Source organism: Dermochelys coriacea, chromosome 1, assembly GCF_009764565.3.
Source record: "Dermochelys coriacea isolate rDerCor1 chromosome 1, rDerCor1.pri.v4, whole genome shotgun sequence".
NCBI classification, from domain to species: Eukaryota; Metazoa; Chordata; order Testudines; family Dermochelyidae; genus Dermochelys; species Dermochelys coriacea.
Genome location: NC_050068.2, coordinates 1,424,015 through 1,448,501, shown reverse-complemented (window position 1 = coordinate 1,448,501; position 24,487 = coordinate 1,424,015). Strand labels below are relative to the sequence as shown.

General features: G+C 44.3%; 1 protein-coding gene and 1 pseudogene across 1 annotated transcript; both read right to left on the bottom strand.

Moving 5' to 3' along the window:
* Positions 1-7,803: 7,803 nt before the first annotated feature.
* On the bottom strand, positions 7,804-8,751 carry LOC119863627 (olfactory receptor 52K2-like). The gene has a single exon (XM_038422339.1). It carries the CDS (start codon positions 8,749-8,751, stop codon positions 7,804-7,806), a length of 948 nt encoding a protein of 315 aa, XP_038278267.1.
* A 2,770-nt stretch (positions 8,752-11,521) lies between these two features.
* LOC119863663 lies at positions 11,522-14,860 on the bottom strand (annotated as a pseudogene).
* Between the last annotated feature and the right edge of the window lie 9,627 nt (positions 14,861-24,487).

The window sequence follows — 24,487 nt, the reverse complement described above, 5'->3', positions numbered from 1 at the left end:
AGCTAATTCCCTGAGGCAACCAGTGGGAGGCACCATGCCAGTGAGTCACCGCTATGCTACAGAGCCATTTTTTTTGCAGAAATATGAAGAGCCTTTCATATTGCAAAATAGAAAACCATTCAGAGGGTAGAAGTTTCACCTGAGAAGAGAAATGTAAGTTGAGTCCTTTGAAGAATGCCTAACAGATGGAGGCGGGGGAATGGTTGCTGCTGTTGTGGGGAACTTTCCTGACCTAAACACCACCCCGATGCAATGGGCTAGTGAAAAGTTCTGAGTCCTCGCTCCCGCTCCCTTTACCCAGAGGTCTGCCTGACCTTGAGGGCTCCCCTTCCACTGTCCTGGGTGGCAGAGTCCACATAACCCCTCCAAGGCTGGGCTCAGAATTCCTGGGGGCTCACCCCTAATCTTGTCCTGGTCACTTAGGACTCCTTGAGTATGGACTGAATTGCCCAGTTGTGGATGTGAACCTTCAGTCAAAGGAGGCTGCACCATAGCTGCCAACTCTTCAAAATCAGGATTGCCAATTTTCATGCTGAAAATAAGCAATGCTCTGCCCACCAGCATCGCCTCTGTCTTGCTTGTTGTCATAAATATAAAGGGAATGGTAGCCACCTTTCTGTTTACAGTGCTATAAAATCCCTCCTGGCCAGAGGCAAAACCTTTTCACCTGTAAAGGGTTAAGAAGCTACGGTAACCCCTCTGGCACCTAACCCAAAATGACCAATGAGGTGACAAGATACTTTCAAATCTGGAGGAGGGGGGAACAAAGGGTTTGTCTGTCTGTGTGATGCTTTTGTATGGAACAGATCAGGAATGCAGCCTTCCAACTCCTGTAAAGTTAGTAAGTAATCTAGCTAGAAATGCATTAGATTTCCTTTTGTTTAATGGCTGGTAAAATAAGCTGTGCTGGATGCAATGTATATTCCTGTTTTTGTGTCTTTTTGTAACTTAAGGTTTTGCCTAGAGGGATTCTCTGTTTTGAATCTGATTACCCTGTAAAGTATTTACCATCCTGATTTTACAGAGATGATTCTTTTACTTTTTCTTTAAATAAAATTGTTCTTTTAAGATTCTGATTGCTTTTTCATTGTTCTTAAGATCCAAGGGTTTGGGTCTGTGTTCACCTCTGCAAATTGGTGATGATTCTTATCAAGCCTTCCCCAGGAAAGGGGGTGTAGAGCTTGGGGGGATATTTTGGTGGGAAGACATCTCCAAGAGGGCTTTTTCCCTGTTCTTTGTTTAACCTGCTTGGTGGTAGCAGCATTCAAAGACAAGGCAAAGTTTGTACCTTGGGGAAGTTGTTAACCTAATCTGGTAAGAATAAGCTTAGCGGGTCTTTCACAACTAGCTGTTTCATCCAAGAATTGGGCCATCTTGGTGATAGTGGTGTGGATGGACCACACCTGCATACTGCTAGCATTTGAGTCTATATTGTATGGTCAGTTCCCACAGAAGCTGCATGGAGATGTTGAAAAGTCCAGAAAAAGGGAACTGATCCTTCTGGGACTTCACCAGGGACAGGTCTAGTGCTGGAGATGCAATTTCCCATCACCACTAATTGTGTGTGTCCCTCCAAGACCATTTTAGTGCATTCCTCTGGACTCCTGCTGCCTCTCAGGTGATGAAGCAGTATTAACAATGGAAATCCAAAGAGTGGTATAGTCCTTTACTAGCTGGAGATGGTAACACTGTTAATAATGATGCAGAAAGGGCAAAAATGTTCAATAAACCTTTCTGTGCTGTATTTGGAAAGAAGCACGATGATGCACTGAGATCACGTGAACTTCTTTCCAGTCCACTGGTAACTATGGAGAATGGTAAACAGCACCTAATAGGGATCAATATTTTTAAATCAGCAGCCCCAGAAATCTCACAACCAAAAAGTCCTAAAGGAGTTGCCTGAGGAGATTTCTACCCCACCAAAGTTAAATTTTAATAAATATTGGAAGACCAGAGATATCCTGTATTATGCCAGTATTCAAAAAAGTGTGTCATGGGTATTAAATACTGGGTAGTTTGACATCAGTCCTGGGCATAATAATGGAAAAGCTGAAAGAGAATTTAGTCAATAAAGAGTTGAAGGATACCTCTTAGGTGACAACAAATTTGGGTGATAAAGGGAACTGGGGAGATGTAATAGATTTAGACCATTGCAAGTTTGACCTAGTGCAACATGACACTCAGATTAATTAACTAGCGCTAGACTGTATCACTAGATCACTCATTAAATGGAATGAGGACTGGCTAAGGATAGATCTCAGAAAGGAGATGTTCATGGGGAATCATCATCCAATGGGATTCTTTCTAGTGGTTCACAAAGGTCCTTCAGCACCTAACACCAACTGATGTATGCCTCTAGGGTGCTGGTTCATTGCCAACAGAGAAGTGCCTATTTCCATGTTGGACTGTCATCTGCGAGCCACTGCTGGAGTGAGATGCATCGGACAGGTCAGCGCTTTCTTATGAGAGACATAAGAACAGCAATACTGGGTCAGATCTAGCCCAGTATCCTGTCTTCTGACAGTGGTCAATGCCAGGTGCCCCAGAAGGAGGGAACAGAACAGGTAAACAGCAAGTCATCCATCCCCTGTAGCTCATTCCCATCTTCTGGCAAACAGAGATGCGGAACGCCATCCCTGCTCATTCTGGCTAATAGCCATTGATGGACCTATCCTCCATGAATTTATCTAGTTCTTTTTAAACCTGTTATACTCTTGGCCTTCACTACATCTTCTGGCAAGGAGTTCCACAGGTTGACTGTGCATTATGTGAAAAAATATTTTTTATTTGTTTTTTTAAACCTGCTGCCTATTCATTTCACTGAGGGACTCCTAGTTCTTGTGCTATGGGAAGAAGTAAATAACACTCCCTTATTCACTGTCTCCCCACCAGTCATGGATTTATAGACCTCTAACATATCCCCCCTCAGTCACCTTTTTTCCAAACTGAAAAGTCCCAGTCTTTTAAATCTCTCCTCAATCAGAAACTGATCCATACCCTGAATCATTTTTGTTGCTCTTTTCCAATTCCAATATATCTTTTTTTGAGATGGGGTGACCACATCTGCATGCATTGTTCAACATGTGGGCATACAATGGATAGAGGCAATATGATATTTTCCATCTTATTATCTATCCCTTTCTTAATCATTCCCAACATTCTGTTTGCTTTTTTTTCACTGCCGTTCTGTTCCAGCCCTAATCTTCTCTGACTCTACAATTCTATAATTAGTAGTTCTGCAATTTCACATTTGAATTCCTTCAGATCTCTTGGGTGAATACCATCTGGTCCGGGTGACTTTTAATACATTAAATGGTAATATTTTGTTCCAAAACCTCATCTAATGACATCATCTCAATCTGGGACAGTTCCTCAGATTTGTCACCTGAAAAGAATGGCTCAAGTTTGGGAATCTCCCTCACATCCTCAGCCATGAAAACTAATGCAAATAATTCATTTAATTTCGCCACAATGGCCTTAACGTCCTTGACTGCTCCTTTAGCATCTCGTTCGTCAAGTGGCCCCATTGGTTGTTTAGCAGGCTTCCTGCTTCTGATGGACTTAAAAAATTATGCTATTACTTTTTGAGTCTCTTAGAATAAGAAGGAGCTGGTTGACCCAGAGGTGGATTTGAGTACTGGCTTCTTTATTGTGATACTTGTTCCCCTCAACCCAATTGTCGAGTAAGCACCGTATTAGTTACGAGTATCAGGGAGTAGCCAAGTTAGTTTGTATCCACAAAAAGAACAAGGAGTCTGGTGGCACCTTAAAGACTAACAGATTCATTTGGGTATAAGCTTTTGTGGGTAAAAAAAAAAAAAACACTTCAGATGCATCTGAAGAAGTGAGTGTTTTACTCATGAAAATCTTGTGCCCAAATAAATCTGTTGGTCTCTAAGGTGCCACCGAACTCCTCTTTGTTTTTGTATTAGTTACAGCACACTCTTTTTATCTAAGTTAGTAAGTAAACGCCTACATCTGTTACAACACCCCCAAACCCCTTATTAACTAAGAGAAACACCCATATCATTAGTATACCCACCCCTCTCTATTGTTCACAGCATATGCATGTTATACAGGCATCTTAACCTTGAAAATACATTTCTTTGCAATAATCTGTTGCTACACATTTCCCTAATCAGTGGTTCTCAGGGGAAGGAGGAAGGGGCCATGATCCAGGGCTTGCTTGTGTAGCTGGGAAAGAAAGGGCGGGGGAGAGAACACTTCTTTTACACAAATGGTATTCATGAGACAACTACGTTTCTCCTGCAGCTGTAGGGCTTATCAATCCGTACAAGCAACAGGGAAGGGGAAAATATGGCAACGTACCTATCAAACAAAGACATACTGCCTGCTTCCGCCTTAATCTCCGAATGCCATGTCAGCACATCAGCAGCCTCCCAGGTGTTTACTTAATCCTAACACATCCCAACCTTCCTAATCTTGTGTTTGCACTTCACTTGCCAGAGTTTATGCTCCTTTCTACTTTCCTCACTAGGATGTAACTTCCACTGTTTAAAGGATGCCTTTTTGCCTCTCACTGCTTCTTTTACTTGGTTGTTTTGCTACAGTGGCTCTTTTTTGGTTCTCTTATGATGGCTTTTAATGTGCGATATACATTTAAGTTGAGCCTTTGTTATGGTGTCTTTAAAATATTTACATGCAGCTTGCAGGGATTTCACATTTGGCCCTGTGCCTCTTAATTTCTCTTTCACTAATCTCCTAGCTTTTGTATGGTTTCCCTTTCTGAAATTAAATGCTACTCTGCAGAGCTGCTGTGGTCTTTTCCCCGCCACAGAGATTTTAAATTTAATTCAATGAAGCTCACTATTGCCAAGCGGTCCCGCTATGTTCACTTCTTGGACCAGATCCTGTGCTCCACTTACAACTAAATCAGAAATTGCCTCTCCCCTTCTGGGTTCAAGTACTAGCTGCTCCACGAAGCAGTGATTTAAGGGTTCAGGAAACTTCATCTCTGCATCCCATCCCGAGGTAATCTACCCAGTCAATATAGGACTAGTTCAAATCCCCTATTAATATTGCGGCTTTTTTAATTTTTATAATCTCTTTAATCTCACAGTCACTATCACCATCCCAGTCACATGGTCGATAGTATATTCCTTCTGTGATATTCTTATTATTTGAGCGTGGAATTTTTGACAAAGCAGAGTTTTCCCTCATCATGTTATATGTGATCCTATGTGAGTCTTATTGTTCTCCGTGAATCCCTATGTATTGCACCACTACCTAGGTGGTGGGAATAAGGATGTGTGACTTTGCTATGACCCTCAAAGGCAGGTGTCAAGGTTCCTTCCCCACTCTGAACTCTAGGGTAAAGATGTGGAGACCTGCATGAAAACCTCCTAAACTTACTTTTACCAGCTTAGGTTAAAACTTCCCCAAGGTACAAACTATTTTACCCTTTGCCCTTGCACTTCCACTGCCACCACCAAACGTTTGACTGGGTTTACTGGGAAAGCGTTGTTTGGAAACGTCTTTCCCCTCAAAATCCTCACCAAAACCTGGCACCCCCCTGCCTGGGGAAGGCTTGATAAAAATCCTCACCAATTTGCATAGGTGACCACAGACCCAAACCCTGGGATCTTAAGAACAATGAAAAAAGCATTCAATTTCTTACAAGAAGAATTTTAATCTAAGAAAAGGTAAAAAGAATCACCTCTGTAAAATCAGGATGGTAAATACTTTACAGGGTAATTAGATTAAAAACATAGAGAATCCCTCTAGGCAAAACGTTAAGTTACAAGAAAGACACAAAGACAAGAATATTCATTTTATTCAGCACAGTCTAATTTCTCAGCCATTTAAAGAAATCAGAATCTAACGCATCTCTAGCTCGATTGCTTACTAAGTTCTAAGACTCCATTCCTGTTCTGTCCCCGGCAAAATCATCACACAGACAGACAGACCCTTTGTTTCTCCCCCCTCCAGCTTTGAAAGTATCTTGTCTCCTCATTAGTCATTGTGGTCAGGTGCCAGTGAGGTTATCCTAGCTTCTTAACCCTTTACAGGTGAAAGGATTTTTCCTCTGGCCAGGAGGGATTTTAATGGTGTTTACCCTTCCCTTTCTATTTATGACACACACACTGCCCTGTTGTGGCTCCTTTCAGCACATCGTTGGTCTTTATACGCTCTGTAGAGTTCCAACAGCGTGTGGTCCCTCGTAAAAGAGCAAGACAAGGCTGAACCCTGAACTGTGTGGAAACCTGGTTTTGCATCTGTAGTTTTTAGCTCCTTCTTTAATAAATTCCTCCTGTTTAGAATTATGGCAACTCCACTGATCATGGCACACAAGTAGCCTGACTGTGGGTAACACAACGCAGAGGAGCAATGCCAGATCATGGCCAGAGCAGTGATGTTGGGGGGTGGGGGGAGTCAGGACTCCTGATTTCTATTCTCAGCTCTACCACTGACTCATTGTGTGGCCTTGAGTAAATCACTTGATCTCTGTGTGGCTTGGTCCATCCATGACATGGGAATAACGCTGCCTAGCAGCCTAGATAAAGAGCTTCTAGATGTAGTGATCAAAAGCATCATGCAGAGCATACGTTAGGCTCAGCTTGACCATTCAGCTTCAGCCCCTGCGCAGTGGGTGCTCTGTCGTTCCACTTAAGGTGCCGTGTAAATTGCCAGCTAATGGTAGCTGTGCCATTCATCTCCCTCTGTGTGAGCTACCTCAACCACCCCGGCCTCTGCCAAGCATCCCACCTTTCCAGCTAATGCAGGGACTGATCCCTCCACGTCTCTCGGCTGTTGTCCTCCTAGCTTCAAAGCTGATCCCTTGCCCTGCCCCCGAGGCCTGGCTCAGGGCAAAGGGCTCCCAGCCCATCCCTATTGCTGGGACCCTGCCAGCTACAGGCCCCCGGCCAGAAGGAACAAATCATAGAATCCTAGAAGATCAGGGTTAGAAGGGACCTCAGGGGGTATCTAGTCCAACCCCCTGCTCAAAGCAGGACCAACCCCAACTAAATCATCCCAGCCAGGGCTTTGCCAAGCCAGGCCTCAAATACTTCTAAGGATGGAGATTCCATGACCTCCCTAGGGACCCCATTCCAGTGCTTCCCCACCCTCCCAGTGAAATAGTGTTTCCTAATATCCAACCTAGACCTCCCCCACTGCAACTTGAGACTATGGCCGAAAGCTGAGGAAATGAGCAACACGATGGTCTCTGCCCTCAGGCCTCTGCAGTTGAGCTTTCGGGCCCACACGCTTCCAATCCACAGCTGATTTTAGACAGTTTCCTGGCTTCCCCCTCTGCTCTGGACTGGCCGGCCTGCTGCATCCTCCCTGCAGGGTCCTTGCCAGGCTGCAGCAGGTCCCGTCCCAGCCCCGGGGCAGAGGGAGCCCAGGCTGGGGAGGAGGAAGGTGGAGATGATCCAGCAAGTGGATGGGGTTGGAGAGGAGGGGAGCGAGCAACAGGGGTGGGCATTTGGGGGAAGATGTTGAGAATGGAGCGGAGCCTTGGAGAATAGGGGGGACAGGGGAAGGGGCCTTGTGGAAAGAGGTGGGGCAGGGGACAGGGCCTTGGGGAATAGGCAGGGCTGGGAGAGGGGCTTCAGAGGTCCTGTTAAAAGCAATTAGAAAGGTGGCAATCCTATGGGAGAATGAGTTGTACAGAAAAAGATTACTCAGTTTGTCATGCTGACACAGCAGGTGAAGGCCAGGAAAGGATTTAATGTCACTTTGACTGTGCAGTAAGTGATTCAGGGAAGGGGGCACAGCACCATGTCACCAGCCAAATCTTCACAGAGCTTGGTCTGAGAGCTAGAGCACCAAGAGAAAACTTTAGGCCCCTTTATGAGTAAAGAGCCGGAGCAGCCTGTCCCAGATCTGTTTGGTCCTCACCCCGTAGATGATGGGGTTTAACATGGGAGGCATCAAGAGGTACATATTGCCAATGAGCATATGGAAATGCAGGGGCACATTTTGGGCAAATCTGTGCATGAGGGACATGATGAGACCTGGAATGTAAAAGGCTAAAATGACAAAAAGTTGAGAGCTGCAGGTCCCCAAAGTCTTGAGCCGTGCATCTTTTGTGGGGAGGATGAAGATGGTCCTGAGGATCTGGGTATAGGACACGGCAATAAAAATCCCATCCAGACCCATCACAAAGAATAACACAAAGAGGCCGTAGTAACTACTAACATGGGTGTCAGCGCAGGCCAGGTTCACCAAAGCTATGTGTGTGCAGTACGGCTTGGGGATGACGTTGGTTCTGCAATATGGCCACTGCCTCACTAGGATGGGAAAGGGCAGTGTGACCATGATGCCACGCAGCACCACGGCCAGGCCGATCTTGGCCACCAGGGGGTTGGTCAGGATGGTGGAATGTCTCAGGGGATGGCAGATGGCCACGTAGCGATCTAGAGCCATGGCTACCAGGATCCCAGACTCCAAAACAGATGAGATGAGAATGAAGTACATCTGTGTGAGGCAGGCAATGAAATCTATCTCCCTGGAATTGAACCAGAAGATGCTCAGCATTTTGGGCATGGTGGACATACACAAGACCAGGTCAGTGACATCCAGCATGCAGAGGAAATAGTACATGGGCTCATGGAGGCTCGGTTCAGTCTTCACAATAAAGAGGACGGAAAAGTTCCCCAAGATGGCTGAGATGCACATGGTGCAGAAGGGGATGGAGATCCAGACATGGGCCGCTTCCAGGCCAGGAATGCCCAGCAGGATAAAGGTGGAGGGGTTGGTGAAGCTGGTTGTGTTGGAATCTGACATGGAGTAGGGGAGAAGGTGTCTCTTACTTGGAGCATATGTTCCCCTGACTTCGTGTATGTGCCAAGGGTCTAAGGTTATGTTTGCAGTACAAATACCTGGATGAAGAAACAATGTGAATATGAGACACTACATGCACTCCTGGAGGCAGTTCCATGATATAAAAGACCACATGATCTGATGGTCCCTTCTGATTTCGAAGCCTATGAATCTATTGATATAGAGAGTAGGTCAGGCATTTATATTTATTCTGTCGGATAACACACGAACAAGGGAACATTCAATTACATTGAAAGTCTGAACATAGACAATTGATAAAAGAAAACTGTATATACAATCCATATTTGGCCTTTGGAACTCGCAAAGGAAGTCCACCCAGAATCTTTCTTTTTGTAGTGTTGGTAGGAAGGTCTCTGTGGGTTAATATGTTGGTCAGAGGTGTGTTGGAAATATTTCTTGAGTCGGAGATGTCGAAAATAGGATTCTAGGTCACCACAGAACTGTATCATGTTCGTGGGGGTGGAGGGGCAAAAGGAGAGGCCCCAAGATAGGACAGATTCTTCTGCTGGGTTAAGAGTATAGTTGGATAGATTAACAATATTGCTGGGTGTGTTATGGGAACCACTGTTGTGGCCCCTTGTGGCATGTAGTAGTTTAGATAGCTTAGTGTCCTTTTTACAAAAAAAAGGATTCTGGGTGGACTCCACCTGAAGGTCGAAACAGCAGACTGGACTTCTACATAGAGTGCTTCCGCCGACGTGAACGAGCTGAAGTTGTGGAAAAGCAGCATCACTTGCCCCATAACCTCAGCCATGCAGAACACAGTGCCATCCACAGCCCCAGGAACAACTCTGACATCATAATCAAAAAGGCTGACAAAGGAGGTGCTTTTTTTTCTTCTAGCTGTGTTTTAAAGTGTTGAGTTGTGGGGGGAGTGAGACCAAGTGGTGATAACACTTCCCCCTTTTCTAGCTTCTGCCATGTGGAGGGAACTTCATTGTCCCAAACAGAGATACCAGCACAGTTAGTCAAAAAGTACGGGCAAAAGATGGAGTCCAGTATCACATGAGCTGGTCAAATGCCCTTGCATGCTTTAATGAGTCACAGCTAGGGCAATTACTCAAGTTGAATATCCATTCACAATGTGCTGGCTATATTGGATGTAAACTACTTTGTGGGAGTTACCACAGGAGCAAACACATTTGAAATACAGGTAGATAGTCAATATTTGTTACTTCAATGGCAAAAATGATACAGACACACACATAGGATAATCACATTCAGCAAACTACAGTGTTTCCATAGACACCTCACATGACATATTTTGTACAAGATTTTGACAACTATATAACTGTGGTGAATGTGGAGTGCCAGGGTTTTGCTTTGGGGATACAGAGTGTCACAGCAATATACCTATAGAACTGGAGCTCTCTGAATTCTAAATTTGTATTTTTATATAAGACAGACATCCATGTCCTGAGAAAGACTGCATTCTCCTCTGTGCCATAGGAGAAAAGCATGCCGAGGTACAGAGCAAAGGAAACTAGCTTTAGGGCCTTGGCGCTTGGTGTGCAGCTCCCTGATCCCAGAGGGAGGCATGAGAATGGAAGCTGCACCCCGAGACTGGGCCTAGAGACCCAGAGCTAGAAACCCAGAGCTAGAGGCAGGACCTGAATGCTACTCTGACTCAAAATCACATGGGTCCAGTATGTGGGACCCAAACTCACCCTTCCGGTGGGCGTCCAGCCACGGGCGCTTGAGCAGGTGAGTGACATCAAACCTGGAGCTGCTCCATGGATGCTAGGGAACTGTGAGTGGAAAGGGAATGGGGCTGGGTGATCCCAAACTTGTGTGAAGAGGTCCACAAGCTGTTCTCTTCACCCTAATGTGGTTCAGCTCTCCCATTGCTTCAGCACACCCTTGCCAGAGCTCCCCCTTGGGCACACTCTGTTTCCAGTTTCTCTCTTTCCGGGCACAGGATTGTTAAAGATACAGACTCAGGCCTTGCAAAGAGAGTTAATAAAATATTTCCTTTTCTTTAGACAGCACAAGAGATACCGAATACACACAATACAATACCTGCACACCATTCATAAGAACTAGGCCAGACCATAGCTCCATCTAGACCAGTATCCTGTCTTCCGACAGTGACCAATGCCAAGTGCTCCAGAGGGAATCCATACCCTGTCGACCATTCCTAGCTTTTGGCAAACAAAGGCTAGGGACACCATCCCTGCCCATCCTGGTTAATAGCCATTAATGGGCCTATCCGCTATGTATTCTATCTAATTGTTTTTTTAAACCTGTTTCAGAGTAGCAGCCATGTTAGTCTGTATTTGCAAAAAGAAAGGAGTATTTGTGGCACCTTAGAGACTAACAAATTTATCTGAGCATAAATTATGTGAGCTACAGCTGACTTCATCCAATGAAGTGAGCTGTAACTCAAGAAAGCTTATGCTCAAATAAATTTGTTAGTCTCTAAGGTGCCACAAAGTACTCCTTTTCTTTTTTTAAACCTGTTATAGTTGTGACCTTCCCAACATCCTCTGGCAAGGAGTTCCATAGGTTGACTGTTCATTGTGTGTAGGAATGCTCCCTTTTTTTGTTTTAAAGCTGCTCCCTATTCATTTCATTTGGTGACCCCTAGTTCTTGTGTTATGAGAAGGTGTAAATAACACTTCTGTATACACTTTCTCCACACAAGTCATGATTTTATGATATTCTCCATCTTATTATCTATCTATCCCTTTCTTAATAATTACCAAGATTCTGCTCAGATTCCTTTCTGCTGCAAGATATGGAGCACGCTCTCCTGGATCTGTTTGGTTTTCACTCCATATACAATAGGGTTTCATATGGTGGGGCACCCAGAGAGATTGGCCACCAGGATGTGGACCTGGTGGGGGACATTGAGGCCAAAGGGGTGGGTGAGAAAGGTGAAGAGGCCAGTGCTGTAATACGCCAGGATGACACACAAGAGAGACGTGCAGGTGCTGAAGGCCTTGAGATGGCAGCAGCCTCAGGACGGCCTGGAGGATCGTAGCATAGGACACGGAGATGATAGGCACATCAAATCCTACCACCATAAAAGCCACGAATAGGCCGTAAATGACACTGACTGAAGCGTTCCCACACACCAGCTTAACCACGGCCATGTGCTCGCAGTATTAGTGGGAGATGAGGCAGCGCTGGCAGAAGGGCAGCCTGCGGACAAGTAGGGAGAAGGGGCTCACCAGAAGGACCCCACGTGCCAGCACCAGGCTTCCCTTTGTCATTATGGCTGTGTCGGACAGGATGCTGGAGTGCCGGAGCGGGCAGCAGATGGACATGTAGAGATACAAGGCCAGGGCCATGAGCATGCCCAACTCCACCGATGAGAAGGTATCACCAGATATCAAGATATCACCCTGGCATATCAAGACCCCAAAGATAGCCTGAGCCTAAGATCCCTACTGAAGGGGACATTGGGGTAAAGAAAAACCTTAACTAAACACACTTTAAGGTTCAGGGAGGAGTTGAAAGGCACAGTGAGTATTGAAGAAAACAAACTGTCCAAGCAAAAGAGATGGTGTAATACCAATACTTGGAAACACCGACCAGTGATAAAAGCTTTGGTTTTATTGTTCAGTCTCATGACACAAAGATTGCTGCTAATGTTTAATTTTATAAGAAAGAGTTTGGTAGTAAGAGGGCCATGGGCACATTGCCTCTGAATTAGTCAATGACTTACACTTCTGCAGTAAATTAAGGAGTGATGTGTAACATTCTGTGCACCAAAGCAACATCCTGGCACTACCAAATTTACTATGGTAATATGATTAGGATATATTTTATAAAAAGTGTCTCATATAAAGTATTTATAAAAAAGTTATGATTTGCTGAACATGATTACGCTATTTGTATGCATACATCATTTTATACCTAAAATTATGATTATTGATTATACCCGTATTTCAAACTTGTTTGCTCCTGGTTAACACCATGAGGTAGACTACATCCAGTCTACCCATCACATTGTGGATAAACGATTCGAGGCTATGGCCCATTAAGAAACACAATAGGACTTGGAAGAAGCTTATCCTGACCTGATGGACTTTCCTGTGAATATTATAAGTAGGATACAGGTAATGGCCCCTGCTATGAATCACTGAAGCATACAAGGACATGTGACACTGGGCTCCATCCTGTGCCTGTATTTTTCCACTAACTGTGCTGGGGACATTTGCTCGGGGAAATGAAATTTCCTCCACATGGCAGAAACTATAAACGGTGGAAGAGACATCATCACTTGGCCTCACTCCCCGACAATTCAACACCTACAAAAAACCTTAGCAACAAGGACTGAACTGGGGATGTGGTCCCAGGCTGAAGGGGATTACTAGCCTGTGTATGGAAGATTGGTTGACTGTTTCTATCATCAGGGTGAAACACTGCTTGATTTGGATCCTATCTAGTGTAGAGAACTTAGATAGTGATTTAATTTATATCCTGTATAACCAACTTTGATCTGTACAATATTACTTATAATCACTTAAAATCTATCATTCTGTAGTTAATAAATTTGTTTACATTTTTCTACCTCAATCTTTATGTTCTTTGAAATGTAAAAGAAAAGCTGCTCCGGAACACGGGCTGGTTCATTGTCATCTACACATTGAGGAAGTGGAGAGCAGTAGCTAGTGAAAGCATTCATGTAACTGCAGCTGGGTGTATCCCTGCATGTGTATGGCTTTGTAAGTGCAAGACCTGGAGAAGATTGCATCTTATCACAGTCTCAGTGTGTGAGAGGGAGCCCATATTGGTATGCCAGAGGACTCAGTGGTACCCCAGTTCCAGACTGCATCCAGGGGAAGTCTGTCAAAGCCACCCAGTGAACAGGCCCTGCTAGAGCTGAGTCCATTTCCTTCTTGTCATGTGTTCAGCTACTCACAGAGAGACCGTGATAACATCAGGGAAGACAGGGCCCATCAGTTCTGTCTGTCATTCTCTGTGAGTCCTTCACCAAGGTCATCTCTCCCCGTGCCTCAGTTTATCTATCAGTATCATGGGGATATATTCATAGAGACTTTCCTTTGCTAGATGTTTTGAAGATCCTTAAATGAAAAGAAAAGGAGTACTTGTGGCACCTTAGAGACTAACAAATTTATTAGAGCATAAGCTTTCGTGAGCTACAGCTCACTTCATCGGATGCATTTGGTGGAAAAAACAGAGTCCAAAAAAGATGGAGAAAAGTTGCTCTTTCTTGCCACAGAGGGCAGAACAGAGTCAGACGTACTGGAGACAGGTAACCTGCTGAGGTGTTTTCAGTTTGTTTAAAGCCTGCAGCTTTGCGGGTGTGGCCCAGACCCTGGGTCTGTGTTGCAGCAGGCTAGCATGTCTGGCTCAACAAGGCAGGGTTTTGAAAATCCAAGCTGGCAGGGAAAACTGGCTCAGAGGTAATTTCAGCACACCAGGTAACAGTCCCAACGTGATCTCTGTGACTGAACCGATCACACTGATCTCTGATCTCCTAGCAACAGCCCCATGTGTCTGCAGATAGTGTTCATTTCTCCCCTCAGGTATCTTTCTACAGATCAGTCTGTGTGCTAGCTACCCAGGCGCCCTGGACATTTACAGTCTATCAGACCCTATAGAGGCCAAGGCACTATCTGTATTTTTCTTAATAATCAACTCTAATATTACATATACACAAATACACAGAGCACAGAGCCTGAGTGTTTTCATCTCCTTTTAGGAAGTTCCCTTAATTACTGTTTACTCCTAAAGTGGACAGAAAACAAAGAAGTTCAGACAGGTTAGTCTCCAGCCTATTCACATTCAGAAGATCGATTCACCACTAGAGGCTGAACAAACCCCACTGGGATTGCACAGAGCTATATGACAAATGGTGCACCCCCTGTGTCGGCTTTTGGGGTCGGATGTTGCTGCAGAAGCTGATGTGAGGGAGGTGTGGGCCACGGCAACCTCATGGTGATTCCCAAGGAAGATGCTTCCATCTGAGAATTCACAGGTACCCATCTCTCATTGAGAAACTCACCTGCTCGACAAACTCATTGCAACCTGGGCGTGATGTGACAGAGAATAGGTCTCTGTGGTCCTTTCCATTCTGCATGGCCATTAAACATCCCAGGGCCCTTGCCACTGGTGATGAGTTTGCTTCAGTATCCCTGGTCAAAAAATCTCTCTCTTTTCTCTTTTCTCACCCTGTTGACCCTGGCTTATGGCCTCTCACCCCAAGATGACTGCATTTCAGTGGCACGGTAGCTGTTTCAGGATGAAATGTGTTCATAGATGAACAACTCAAGGCCAAATTCGGAGGCCGTGGCCCACAGTTTGCTCAGGACCCAGTAAGGCAAAACTCCCCTTTGAGTAAGAACTGAGTAAAGATGTCAGGAACCAACTGTGTGTGAATGAGCAAAGACTGTCACCTCCTCTTCTTGCATGTCTGGGCTCTGGCTGATAATGTAGGGACACTTGCCTGACTTTTATCTGCTGGAAAGCATAGAGGTGGAAGGGCTCCTCACTGGAATAATTATAAGAATGTTTCAACATGGGCAAGACATCTTATCTCCTAGCTTCATTTGAGACATACAATGGCCAATCCATTTCTGAATCCCATTTGGCTAAGCACATTCCTCCAAGTGATTAGGGGAGGTTTTGGAACAAGTTGATAAACGTAACAGTAATAAGTTACCAGGCCCAGATGGTATTCACCCAAGAGATCTGAAGGACCTCAGGAGCCAGTTCTATATTAATGCACAAAGACTGTCACGTCCTCTTTTTGCATTTCAGGGCTATGGCTGTTAACAGAAGGGTTGCTATCTCACTTTTGTCTCCTCTAAGGCATGAGGTGCTAGGGCTCTTAACTGGAAGAATTATAAAAAAAATTTCAACATGAACAAGAAATCTTCTGTCCTAACTTCATTTGAAAAGTTGAACAAACTGTTTTGCCTGAAACTTTCAAAAACAAAAACAAAAAACAAAAAACACAATTCACACCGAAGCAGACACCCATCGTGGGAAATTCCAGTCCAAATGTTTAAAGATTTGTCGAACTTATAACAAACTGAAAATGAGGTCTTCTGATTGAAGTAGTCAGATACACTTAATTAATGGTGGTTCCACCTATAAAGGCCAATCCATTTGTGAATCCCATTCAGTTAAGCTCTTTGCTGCAATAATGACTGTGGTGAGGAGTGCCACAAGCCAAATATCACAGAATCATAGAAGATTAGGGTTGGAAGGGACCTCAAGAGGTCATCTAGTCCAATCCCCTGCTCAAAGCAGGACAACCCCAGCTAAATCATCCAAGCCAGGGCTTTGCCAAGGTAAGGCTCTGTGATGTCAGAGTTGGGAAGGGGGACACTAAGGAAGGAAACTGGAATCATGCTTGCTGGAAGTTCACCCCAATAAACATCAAATTGTTTGCACCTTTGGACTTCGGGGATTGTTGCTCTCTGTTCATGCGAGAAGGACCAGGGAAGTGAGTGGGTGAAGTAATATGCCCCTAACACCAATCCAGATCTTGCACTTCCACAGTCATACACAGGTTTCAGAGTAGCAGCCGTGTTAGTCTGTATTCGCAAAAAGAAAAGGAGTACTTGTGGCACCTTAGAGACTAACAAATTTATTTGAGCATAAGCTTTCGTGAGCTACAGCTCACTTCATCAGTGGAAAATACAGAGGGGAGATTTATACACACACACAGAGAACATGAAACAATGGGTTTTATCATACACACTGTAAGGAGAGTGATCATTTAAGATGAGCCATCACCAGCAGCGGGGGGTGGGGGGAAGGAGGAAAACCTTTCATGGTGACAAGCAAGGTAGGCTATTTCCAGCAGTTAACAAGAACATCTGAGGAACAGTGGGTGGGTGGGTGGGGGGGAGAAATAACATGGAGAAATAGTTTTACTTTGTGTAATGACTCATCCATTCCCAATCTCTATTCAAGCCTAAATTAATTGTATCCAGTTTGCAAATTAATTCCAATTCAGCAGGCATACACAGACAGACACACACACCTGAAGTTACATGAAAACGTTCACTAGCCACTCATGAACCAACAAGAGAGAGGTTTAGCCAGTTACCCCAGCTCCCCAGCCTAGGACCTCAGAGCTGTACTGTCTTGCCCTTGTCAAAAGATTGACCAGTGTACGTTTATTGCCCTGCCCCCTTCCCTCAGTGTGGAGAAGACAATGCACCAGCCCCTTTTCCTGAACAGATTTCCCTTTATACTTCAAATAACACACTGTTTCAGGTAGATAAATAGAAAACAGATGTACTAAGTACAGAAAGATGGATTTTAAGTCATTATAAGTTTTAGAGAACAGATCAAAGTTGGTTACTTAAGAAATAACCAAAATTGCAATCTAAGTTCTATATGCAAGACAGGACTTCAATCAAGGAGTGTCTCACCCTGATGGGACAAACAGCCCACCCATCTTTCATTCACAGGTTAGAAACCCCTTCAACTTGGGACAACATCTCTAGTTCAGTCCTTATTCCTAAGGTCGTTCCGGGTATTGAGTTGTGGGGGGAGTGAGGCCAAGTGATGATGTTGCTTTCCCCTATTACAACTTCTGCCATGTGGAGGGAACTTCATTTTTCCAAGCAAAAGCCCCCAGTGCAGTTAGTGGAAAAGTTCAGGCACAAGACGGAGTCCAGTGTCACATGAGCTGATCATATGTCCTTGCATGCTTCGATAATTCATAGCAGGGGCCATTATCCATATCCTGGCTAGAACATTCACAGGAACATTCATCAGGTGGGGATAATCTTCTTCTAAGGCTTATCGTGTTTCTTAATGCACCATTACTTTGAATGGTTCTTTCATAAAATGCCCTCTAGATGAGATGTGAACTACATTGTCGCTGTTACCAAAAAGCAAACACATTTGAAATACTGATACATAGTCTATATTCATAACTTTAGGTACAAAAAGAATACATGCATACAAATAGGGTAATCATGTTCTGCAAATGATAACTTTTTCAGTGATACATTATATGACAAACTTTATATTAAACACATCCTAATCATATCACCATGGTAAATATGGGGATGGAGGGTGTTGTTTTGGGGCACATCATATCAGAACTCACCCCTTAGTTTACTGCAGGAGTGTTTGTTAAAGACTAATGCAGTGGCAGTGTGCCCAAGGCCTTAATTAGGTTTTGACCATACAACTCCCAAGTGTTGCAAACATTATGGTGTTACCCCCAGGCATTTCTGCAAAGTTCTGTGTCCCTCCAACACTTCATAGATCAGTCTAGTGATCTCAAAAGTCAGCAAGTGTGACTTCTCTGGGTCACTAGAAAAACTCTCTTAATATCTGTGCTGCATTGTTTACCATTGTAGTTTTCCACCTGCACGCCTCAAAACAGCTGATCAGGAGCTATGGGGAGGGAGGGGGAGGTGCTGATCATTGGGGCTATTGGGGGGTTGGAGGCACTGGGACCGGGGTGGGGGGAGCTGATGAGGGGGCTACTGATGTATTACTGTGGCTCTTTGGCAATGTACAGTGGTAAATTCTGGCTTCTTCTCAGGCTCAGGTTGGCCACCCCTGGTCTAAGGTTATCTTTGGTGTCTTGGTATGCCAGGGTCTGCTGAAGTGAGGATGTAAGGGGACTTTGCATGTTCGCTAGCCCTCTGTGGAGCTTAGAGGAATGGGGTAAAATAGAACATGCTTCCCAGAAACTGTAAACCTCTCTGTCTGTGGTTTATTCACAATAGATGCTTGTGTCTGCTCAAAATCGTCAGCTAGAGAAGCCATCTCATCTACAGTTTTCACTCTTTTGTCCCACAGACACTGTTTTACATCATCTTAACATTCACTTAAGAAAGGTTCCTGAGCAGAAACATCAACCATTCCTTCAAAGCTTAAAATACCTTTACCCTTTGCCCACTTTCCCATCAAATCCTTCATTTTATTTACATATTCCACATTACTCATACCAGCACCCCTCTTAGGATTAGTAAATTGGTACAATAATTGTACAATTACTTCTTCCATGTGGAGGGAAACAGAGATACCAGCACAGTTAGTGGAAAAGTTCAGGCACAAGATGGAGTCCAGTGTCACATGAGGTGGTCACATGCCCTTGCATGTATGTTATATAGGCATTTTTACCTTGAAAATACATTTCTTTGCAACAATCTGTTGCTCCAAATTTCCCTAATTGGTGGTTGTCAGGGGAGAGAGGAAGGGGCCATGAGAAGTTCTTGGGTGAAGGAGGAAGGGGCCATGATCCAGGGCTTGCTTGTGGAGCTTGGAAAGGAAAGGGCGGGGAGAGAACACTTCTTTTACACAAAGGGTATTCATTAGACGACTACATTTCTCATGCAACTGCAGGGCTTATCAATTCTTACAAGCAACAGGGAGGGGAAAATATGGCAACTTATCTATCAAACAAAGAAATACTTCCTGCTTCTGTCTTTTCTCCCCAGTGCCATGTCAGCACATGTCAGGGTTTCCTTCCCACTCTGAACTCTAGGTTACAGATGTGGGGACCCGAATGAAAGACACCCTAACATTATTTTTACCAGCATATGTTAAAAACTCCCCAAGGCACAAATTCACCCTTGTATTTTGGTTTAGGTAAATGCTGCCACCTCCAAGTGATTCAAACAAACATTTCGGGAGGGCCACTTGGAACCCTATCTCCCCGCTATTATCCCCCCAAGCCCTACACCCCCTTTCCTGGGGTGGCTTGAGAATAAACAAGACGAGCACAGACCAATCTTGGGTTTTTAGGGACACTAAAAACCCCAATCAGATTCTTAAAAAACAGAACTTTATTAGAAGCCCAAAGAAAAGATAAAAGAACAACTCTGTCAGATCAGAATGGAAGATAATCTCACAGGCAGTCAGATTCAAAACATAGAGAATCGCTCTCAGCAAAACCTTAAGTTACAAAAACAGGAATACACATTCCCTTCAGCACAGTGAATTTCACAAGCCAAAACAAAAGAAAATCTAACGCATTTTCTAGCTAGATCACCTACTAATTCTGCAGGAGTTGGATGGCTTGCTTTCTTAATCTGTTCCCGGCAGAAACATCACACAGACAGACAAAGCCCTTCCCCCAACCCACCCCAGATTTGAAAGTATCTTGTACCCTGATTGGTCATTTGGATCAGATGTGAGCCAGGTTACTTGAGCTTCTTAACCATTTACAGGTCAGAGGATTTTATAGTACTATATCAGAGCGTCTTAATGCATTCCCTTTATATTTATGACATGCCCCCCAAATCATAGATAGTGTGAAACACTGGCTGTGATTTCTTCCTGGAGCTCGGAGAGAAAGCAAAATGAATAAGGAACATGCATCTCTAGATATACTACTAACTGTATAAAGACTACACTATTTTCCATATCTCAAGAACGATTTTAACCAGTTGATTCTAGGAAACTTTCACAGGATAGTGCATCAGCCAGTTTGTTAGAAGCTCCTGAGATGTGGTGGATGTCGAAATCAAAATCACGGAGAGCTGAACTCCACCGAAGAAGTTTTTGTTATTTCCTGTGGCGATATGAAGCCACTGTAGCACAGCATTGTTGGTTTGCAGGTGGAAACATATGTCCCCAAACATATGGGCGTAGCTTTTCCAGAGTGTAGACAATGGTGTAACATCCTTTTCACTGACTGACCAGTTGCTTTCCCTCTCAGACAGCTTCTTGCTGAGAAACAAGACCAGATGGAACTCTTGATTCAGTCCTTCCTGCATTAAAACTGCTCCCACTCCATGCTCGGACGCATCTGTGGTTACTAGGAACGGTTGGTCAAAGTCTGGGGCCCTTAGCACAGGGTCAGACATGAGTGTCGCTTTAAGTTGGTTAAAGGCCTTCTGACACTCTTCGGTCCAGTGAACGGCATTTGGCTGTTTCTTTTTGGTTAGGTCTGTCAGTGGGGCGGTGATTTGGCTGTATTGTGGTACAAATCGCCTTTAATATCCGGCCAAGCCTAAGAAGGATTGAACCTGTTTCTCTGACTTTGGGACAGGCCACTTTTGGATAGCATCCACCTTGGCCTGTAGGGGGTTGATAGTTCCTTGACCCACCTGGTGTCCCAGCCAAGTCACTCTGTTTAGGCCTATTTGACACTTTTTAGCCTTAACAGTTAGTCCTGCCTCCCTTTTGCGCTCAAAGACTTTTTGTAAATCCTCCAGGTGTTCTGCCCAGGAATCTGAAAAGATGGTCACATCATCAAGGTAGGCGACGGCAGATGTTCCCAATCCTGCTAGGAGACCATCTACAAGTTTTTGGAAGGTGGTGGGTGTATTCTGCAGCCCAAAAGGGAGCACATTAGATTCATAAAGCCCTACATGGGTGATGAAGGCTGACCTTTCCATTGCGGAGTCATTCAGCGGTACTTTCCAGTACCCCTTGGTTAAGTCCAAGGTAGAGATGAACTGGGCCTGTCCCAGTTTGTCAAATAGTTCATCTGTGCGTGGCATTGGATAGTTCTCTGGGTGAAAAGAAAAGGAGTACTTGTGGCACCTTAGAGACTAACAAATTTATTAGAGCATAAGCGTTCGTGAGCTACAGCTCACTTCATCAGATGCATTTGGTGGAAAAAACAGAGGAGAGATTTATATACACACACACAGAGAACATGAAACAATGGGTTTATCATACACACTGTAAGGAGAGTGATCCCTTAAGATAAGCCATCACCAGCAGCGGGGCGGGAAAGGAGGAAAACCTTTCATGGTGACAAGCAAGGTAGGCTAATTCCAGCAGTTAACAAGAATATCAGAGGAACAGTGGGGGGTGGGGTGGGAGGGAGAAATACCATGGGGAAATAGTTTTACTTTGTGTAATGACTCATCCATTCCCAGTCTCTATTCAAGCCTAAGTTAATTGTATCCAGTTTGCAAATTAATTCCAATTCAGCAGTCTCTCGTTGGAGTCTGTTTTTGAAGCTTTTTTGTTGAAGGATAGCCACTCTCAGGTCTGTGATCGAGTGACCAGAGAGATTGAAGTGTTCTCCAACTGGTTTTTGAATGTTATAATTCTTGATGTCTGATTTGTGTCCATTCATTCTTTTACGTAGAGACTGTCCAGTTTGGCCAATGTACATGGCAGAGGGGCATTGCTGGCACATGATGGCATATATCACATTGGTAGATGCGCAGGTGAAGGAGCCTCTGATAGTGTGGCTGATGTGATTAGGCCCTATGATGGTATCCCCTGAATAGATATGTGGACAGAGTTGGCAACGGGCTTTGTTGCAAGGATAGGTTCCTGGGTTAGTGGTTCTGTTGTGTGGTGTGTGGTCTGCCCCCCCCCTTACAATTTATGGTCATGTTCCATTTTGGGGTGCCGTGACTTAGGGGTCTTCGTCCCAACTCTTTTTGTACCCGTGGGAGAGATAAGGAGTGAGGTTGTGTTACGTCAGAGACAGGCGTTTCTTTTTCCTTTTAGTGTTTTATACCTTCCCCCCAATCCTCCCTCTCCCCTCCTGACTGGTTGCTTGATCTTGCCTTGAGATAAGAGTTGAGGCAGTCTTAAAGTGTGTGCTTGTATATTATACACCCACCATGCCCAATAACACTTTTAACTGTTCTTACCTATTCCCATTATGCCAACAAACCCATCTGGCTAGGCAGAAACAACATACACACTGTCTTTGTCCTTTGTTTACACACATTAGTATAAGATATAAGTATATATAGATATAAGAGTATCAAAAATCAAATGGGCAAACAAGACCCAAAATTCTATCTCAGGTGAATATACAGGCCTGAATCCTACATTATCAGTAGCACTCATAATAGTCATTCGCTGGCTTATCTGCACAGCTCTCCCCCTCTGCAGCTGCAAGGGAGCCATTTCAGATTTTGGTGGGGGTGGCAACTTTCACTGTGATTCCAGGGGCTACTTCGGCTCTTGAAAACTCTACTTTTTGGCTGATAACAGCAATGAGTTGACAGGAACGCTGTATCTAAATCCTTCATAAAGGAAAGAAAAACAAATAAATATTAGGCCCACTGAGCTCTAATACTGACATGGTCTGACATCTTGTGGCAGGTCACTTAAGGGACATTGGTTAGTTTGAAAAATATAATGTATATTCTTACTCTGTAAAGACTCCTGGGTTCTATCTCAGCTCCAGGAGGGGAGTGGGTACCATCCTGATGGTTGGTACCATCAGGGTGAAAATCGACTTGAGTCTAGTGTATAGAACTTAGATTGGGATTTGTGTATTTCATAGGTAACCAACTTTGATCTGTACAATATTAGTTATAATCACTTAAAATCTATCTTTCTATAGTTAATAAAGCTGTTTTATATTTTTTTAACCTGAAACAATGTGTTGTTTGAAATGTAAAAGGGAAATCTGTTCAGAGACAGAAGCTGTTGCATTGTCCTCTCCGCATTGACGAAGGGGCAGACTGGGTAATAAACTGACAATGGTCAGGCTTCTGCCAAGCTCAAGATGGTTCAGCTCGGGGGTCCTAGGCTGGGGACCTGGGGGGAACTGGCTGGAACTTCTCTATTGTTGGTTTGCGTGTGGCTAGCAAAACAATTCATGTAAGTGTAGCTGTGCATGTCCCTATCTGTATATGGCTGTGTAAGTGCAATACCTGGAGAGGACTGGATAAAGAACACAAAAGTGCAGACAGGATTGTCTCCAGCCTGTTTACATTCAGATGCTTATTTTTCCAATAGAGGCTCAGCAAACCCCACTGGGATTGCCCCAAGCTACATTGTAAATGGTGTACACTGCTGTATCGTCTCTCAGCGTGGGATGCTGCTGCATATGCTGGGGTGAGAGAGGTGTGGGTCACGGCTACCTGAGGGGGATTACCAGGGAAGACACTTCTGTTTTAGAATTCACAGGTACCCATCTCTTTCTGTTTGACAAACCAAGTGCAACCTAACACTCTGTAGACAGCTTGAGGTCAAGGGAAGAATTCTTCCATCAGCCCTAGCTACTACCTCTCAAGGAGGTGGATCATCTACGCTGCTGTTGGTGTGACTAGTGCCTTTCCAGCATTTTCAGTGTGGACAAGCCCTCAAGCAGATCTTCCAGAAAAACACCCAGTCTGGATCCACAGGTATGGGGTGTTGGAGAATCCACCCCTTCTCTTCGCAGTCTGTTCCAAAGGTTATTCACGGTCAGTATTAAACATAAAAAGAAAAGGAGTACTTGTGGCACCTTAGAGACTAACAAATTTATTAGAGCATAAGCTTTCGTGAGCTACAGCTCACTTCATCGGATGCATTTGAGCTGTAGCTCACGAAAGCTTATGCTCTAATAAATTTGTTAGTCTCTAAGGTGCCACAAGTCCTCCTTTTCTTTTTGCGAATACAGACTAACATGGCTGCTACTCTGAAACCTAGTATTAAACATGTGACCCTTATATCTAGGTGGAATTTGTCTGGCTTCAGCTTCCAACCACTGGGCCTTGCTCTGCCTTTCTCCACTAGATTTCAGAGTATGTTAGTACCCAGGGTTTTCTCCCAGTGAAATTATCTCCTTGATCATCTTTTTGATAATATAAATAGATGAAGCTCAGTATGTCTCTCATTGTCCAGCATTTTCTCCAGACTCCAAACACTTTCCTGGCTCTTTTCTGTGCCCTCTCCCTTTTTTCAACATCCTTTTTGAAATGTGGACCCCAGGACTGGACGCAGTCGGTTTCACCAATGCCATGTGCAGAGGTAAAATCCTTCCCCAGCTCCAATTCACCTCTCCCCTGTTTATGCAGCCAAGGATCACATCTGC

Bases quoted from the DNA above. Each gene is read 5' to 3' on its own strand.
- LOC119863627 (XM_038422339.1), bottom strand. From the start codon at position 8,751: ATGTCAGATTCCAACACAACCAGCTTCACCAACCCCTCCACCTTTATC.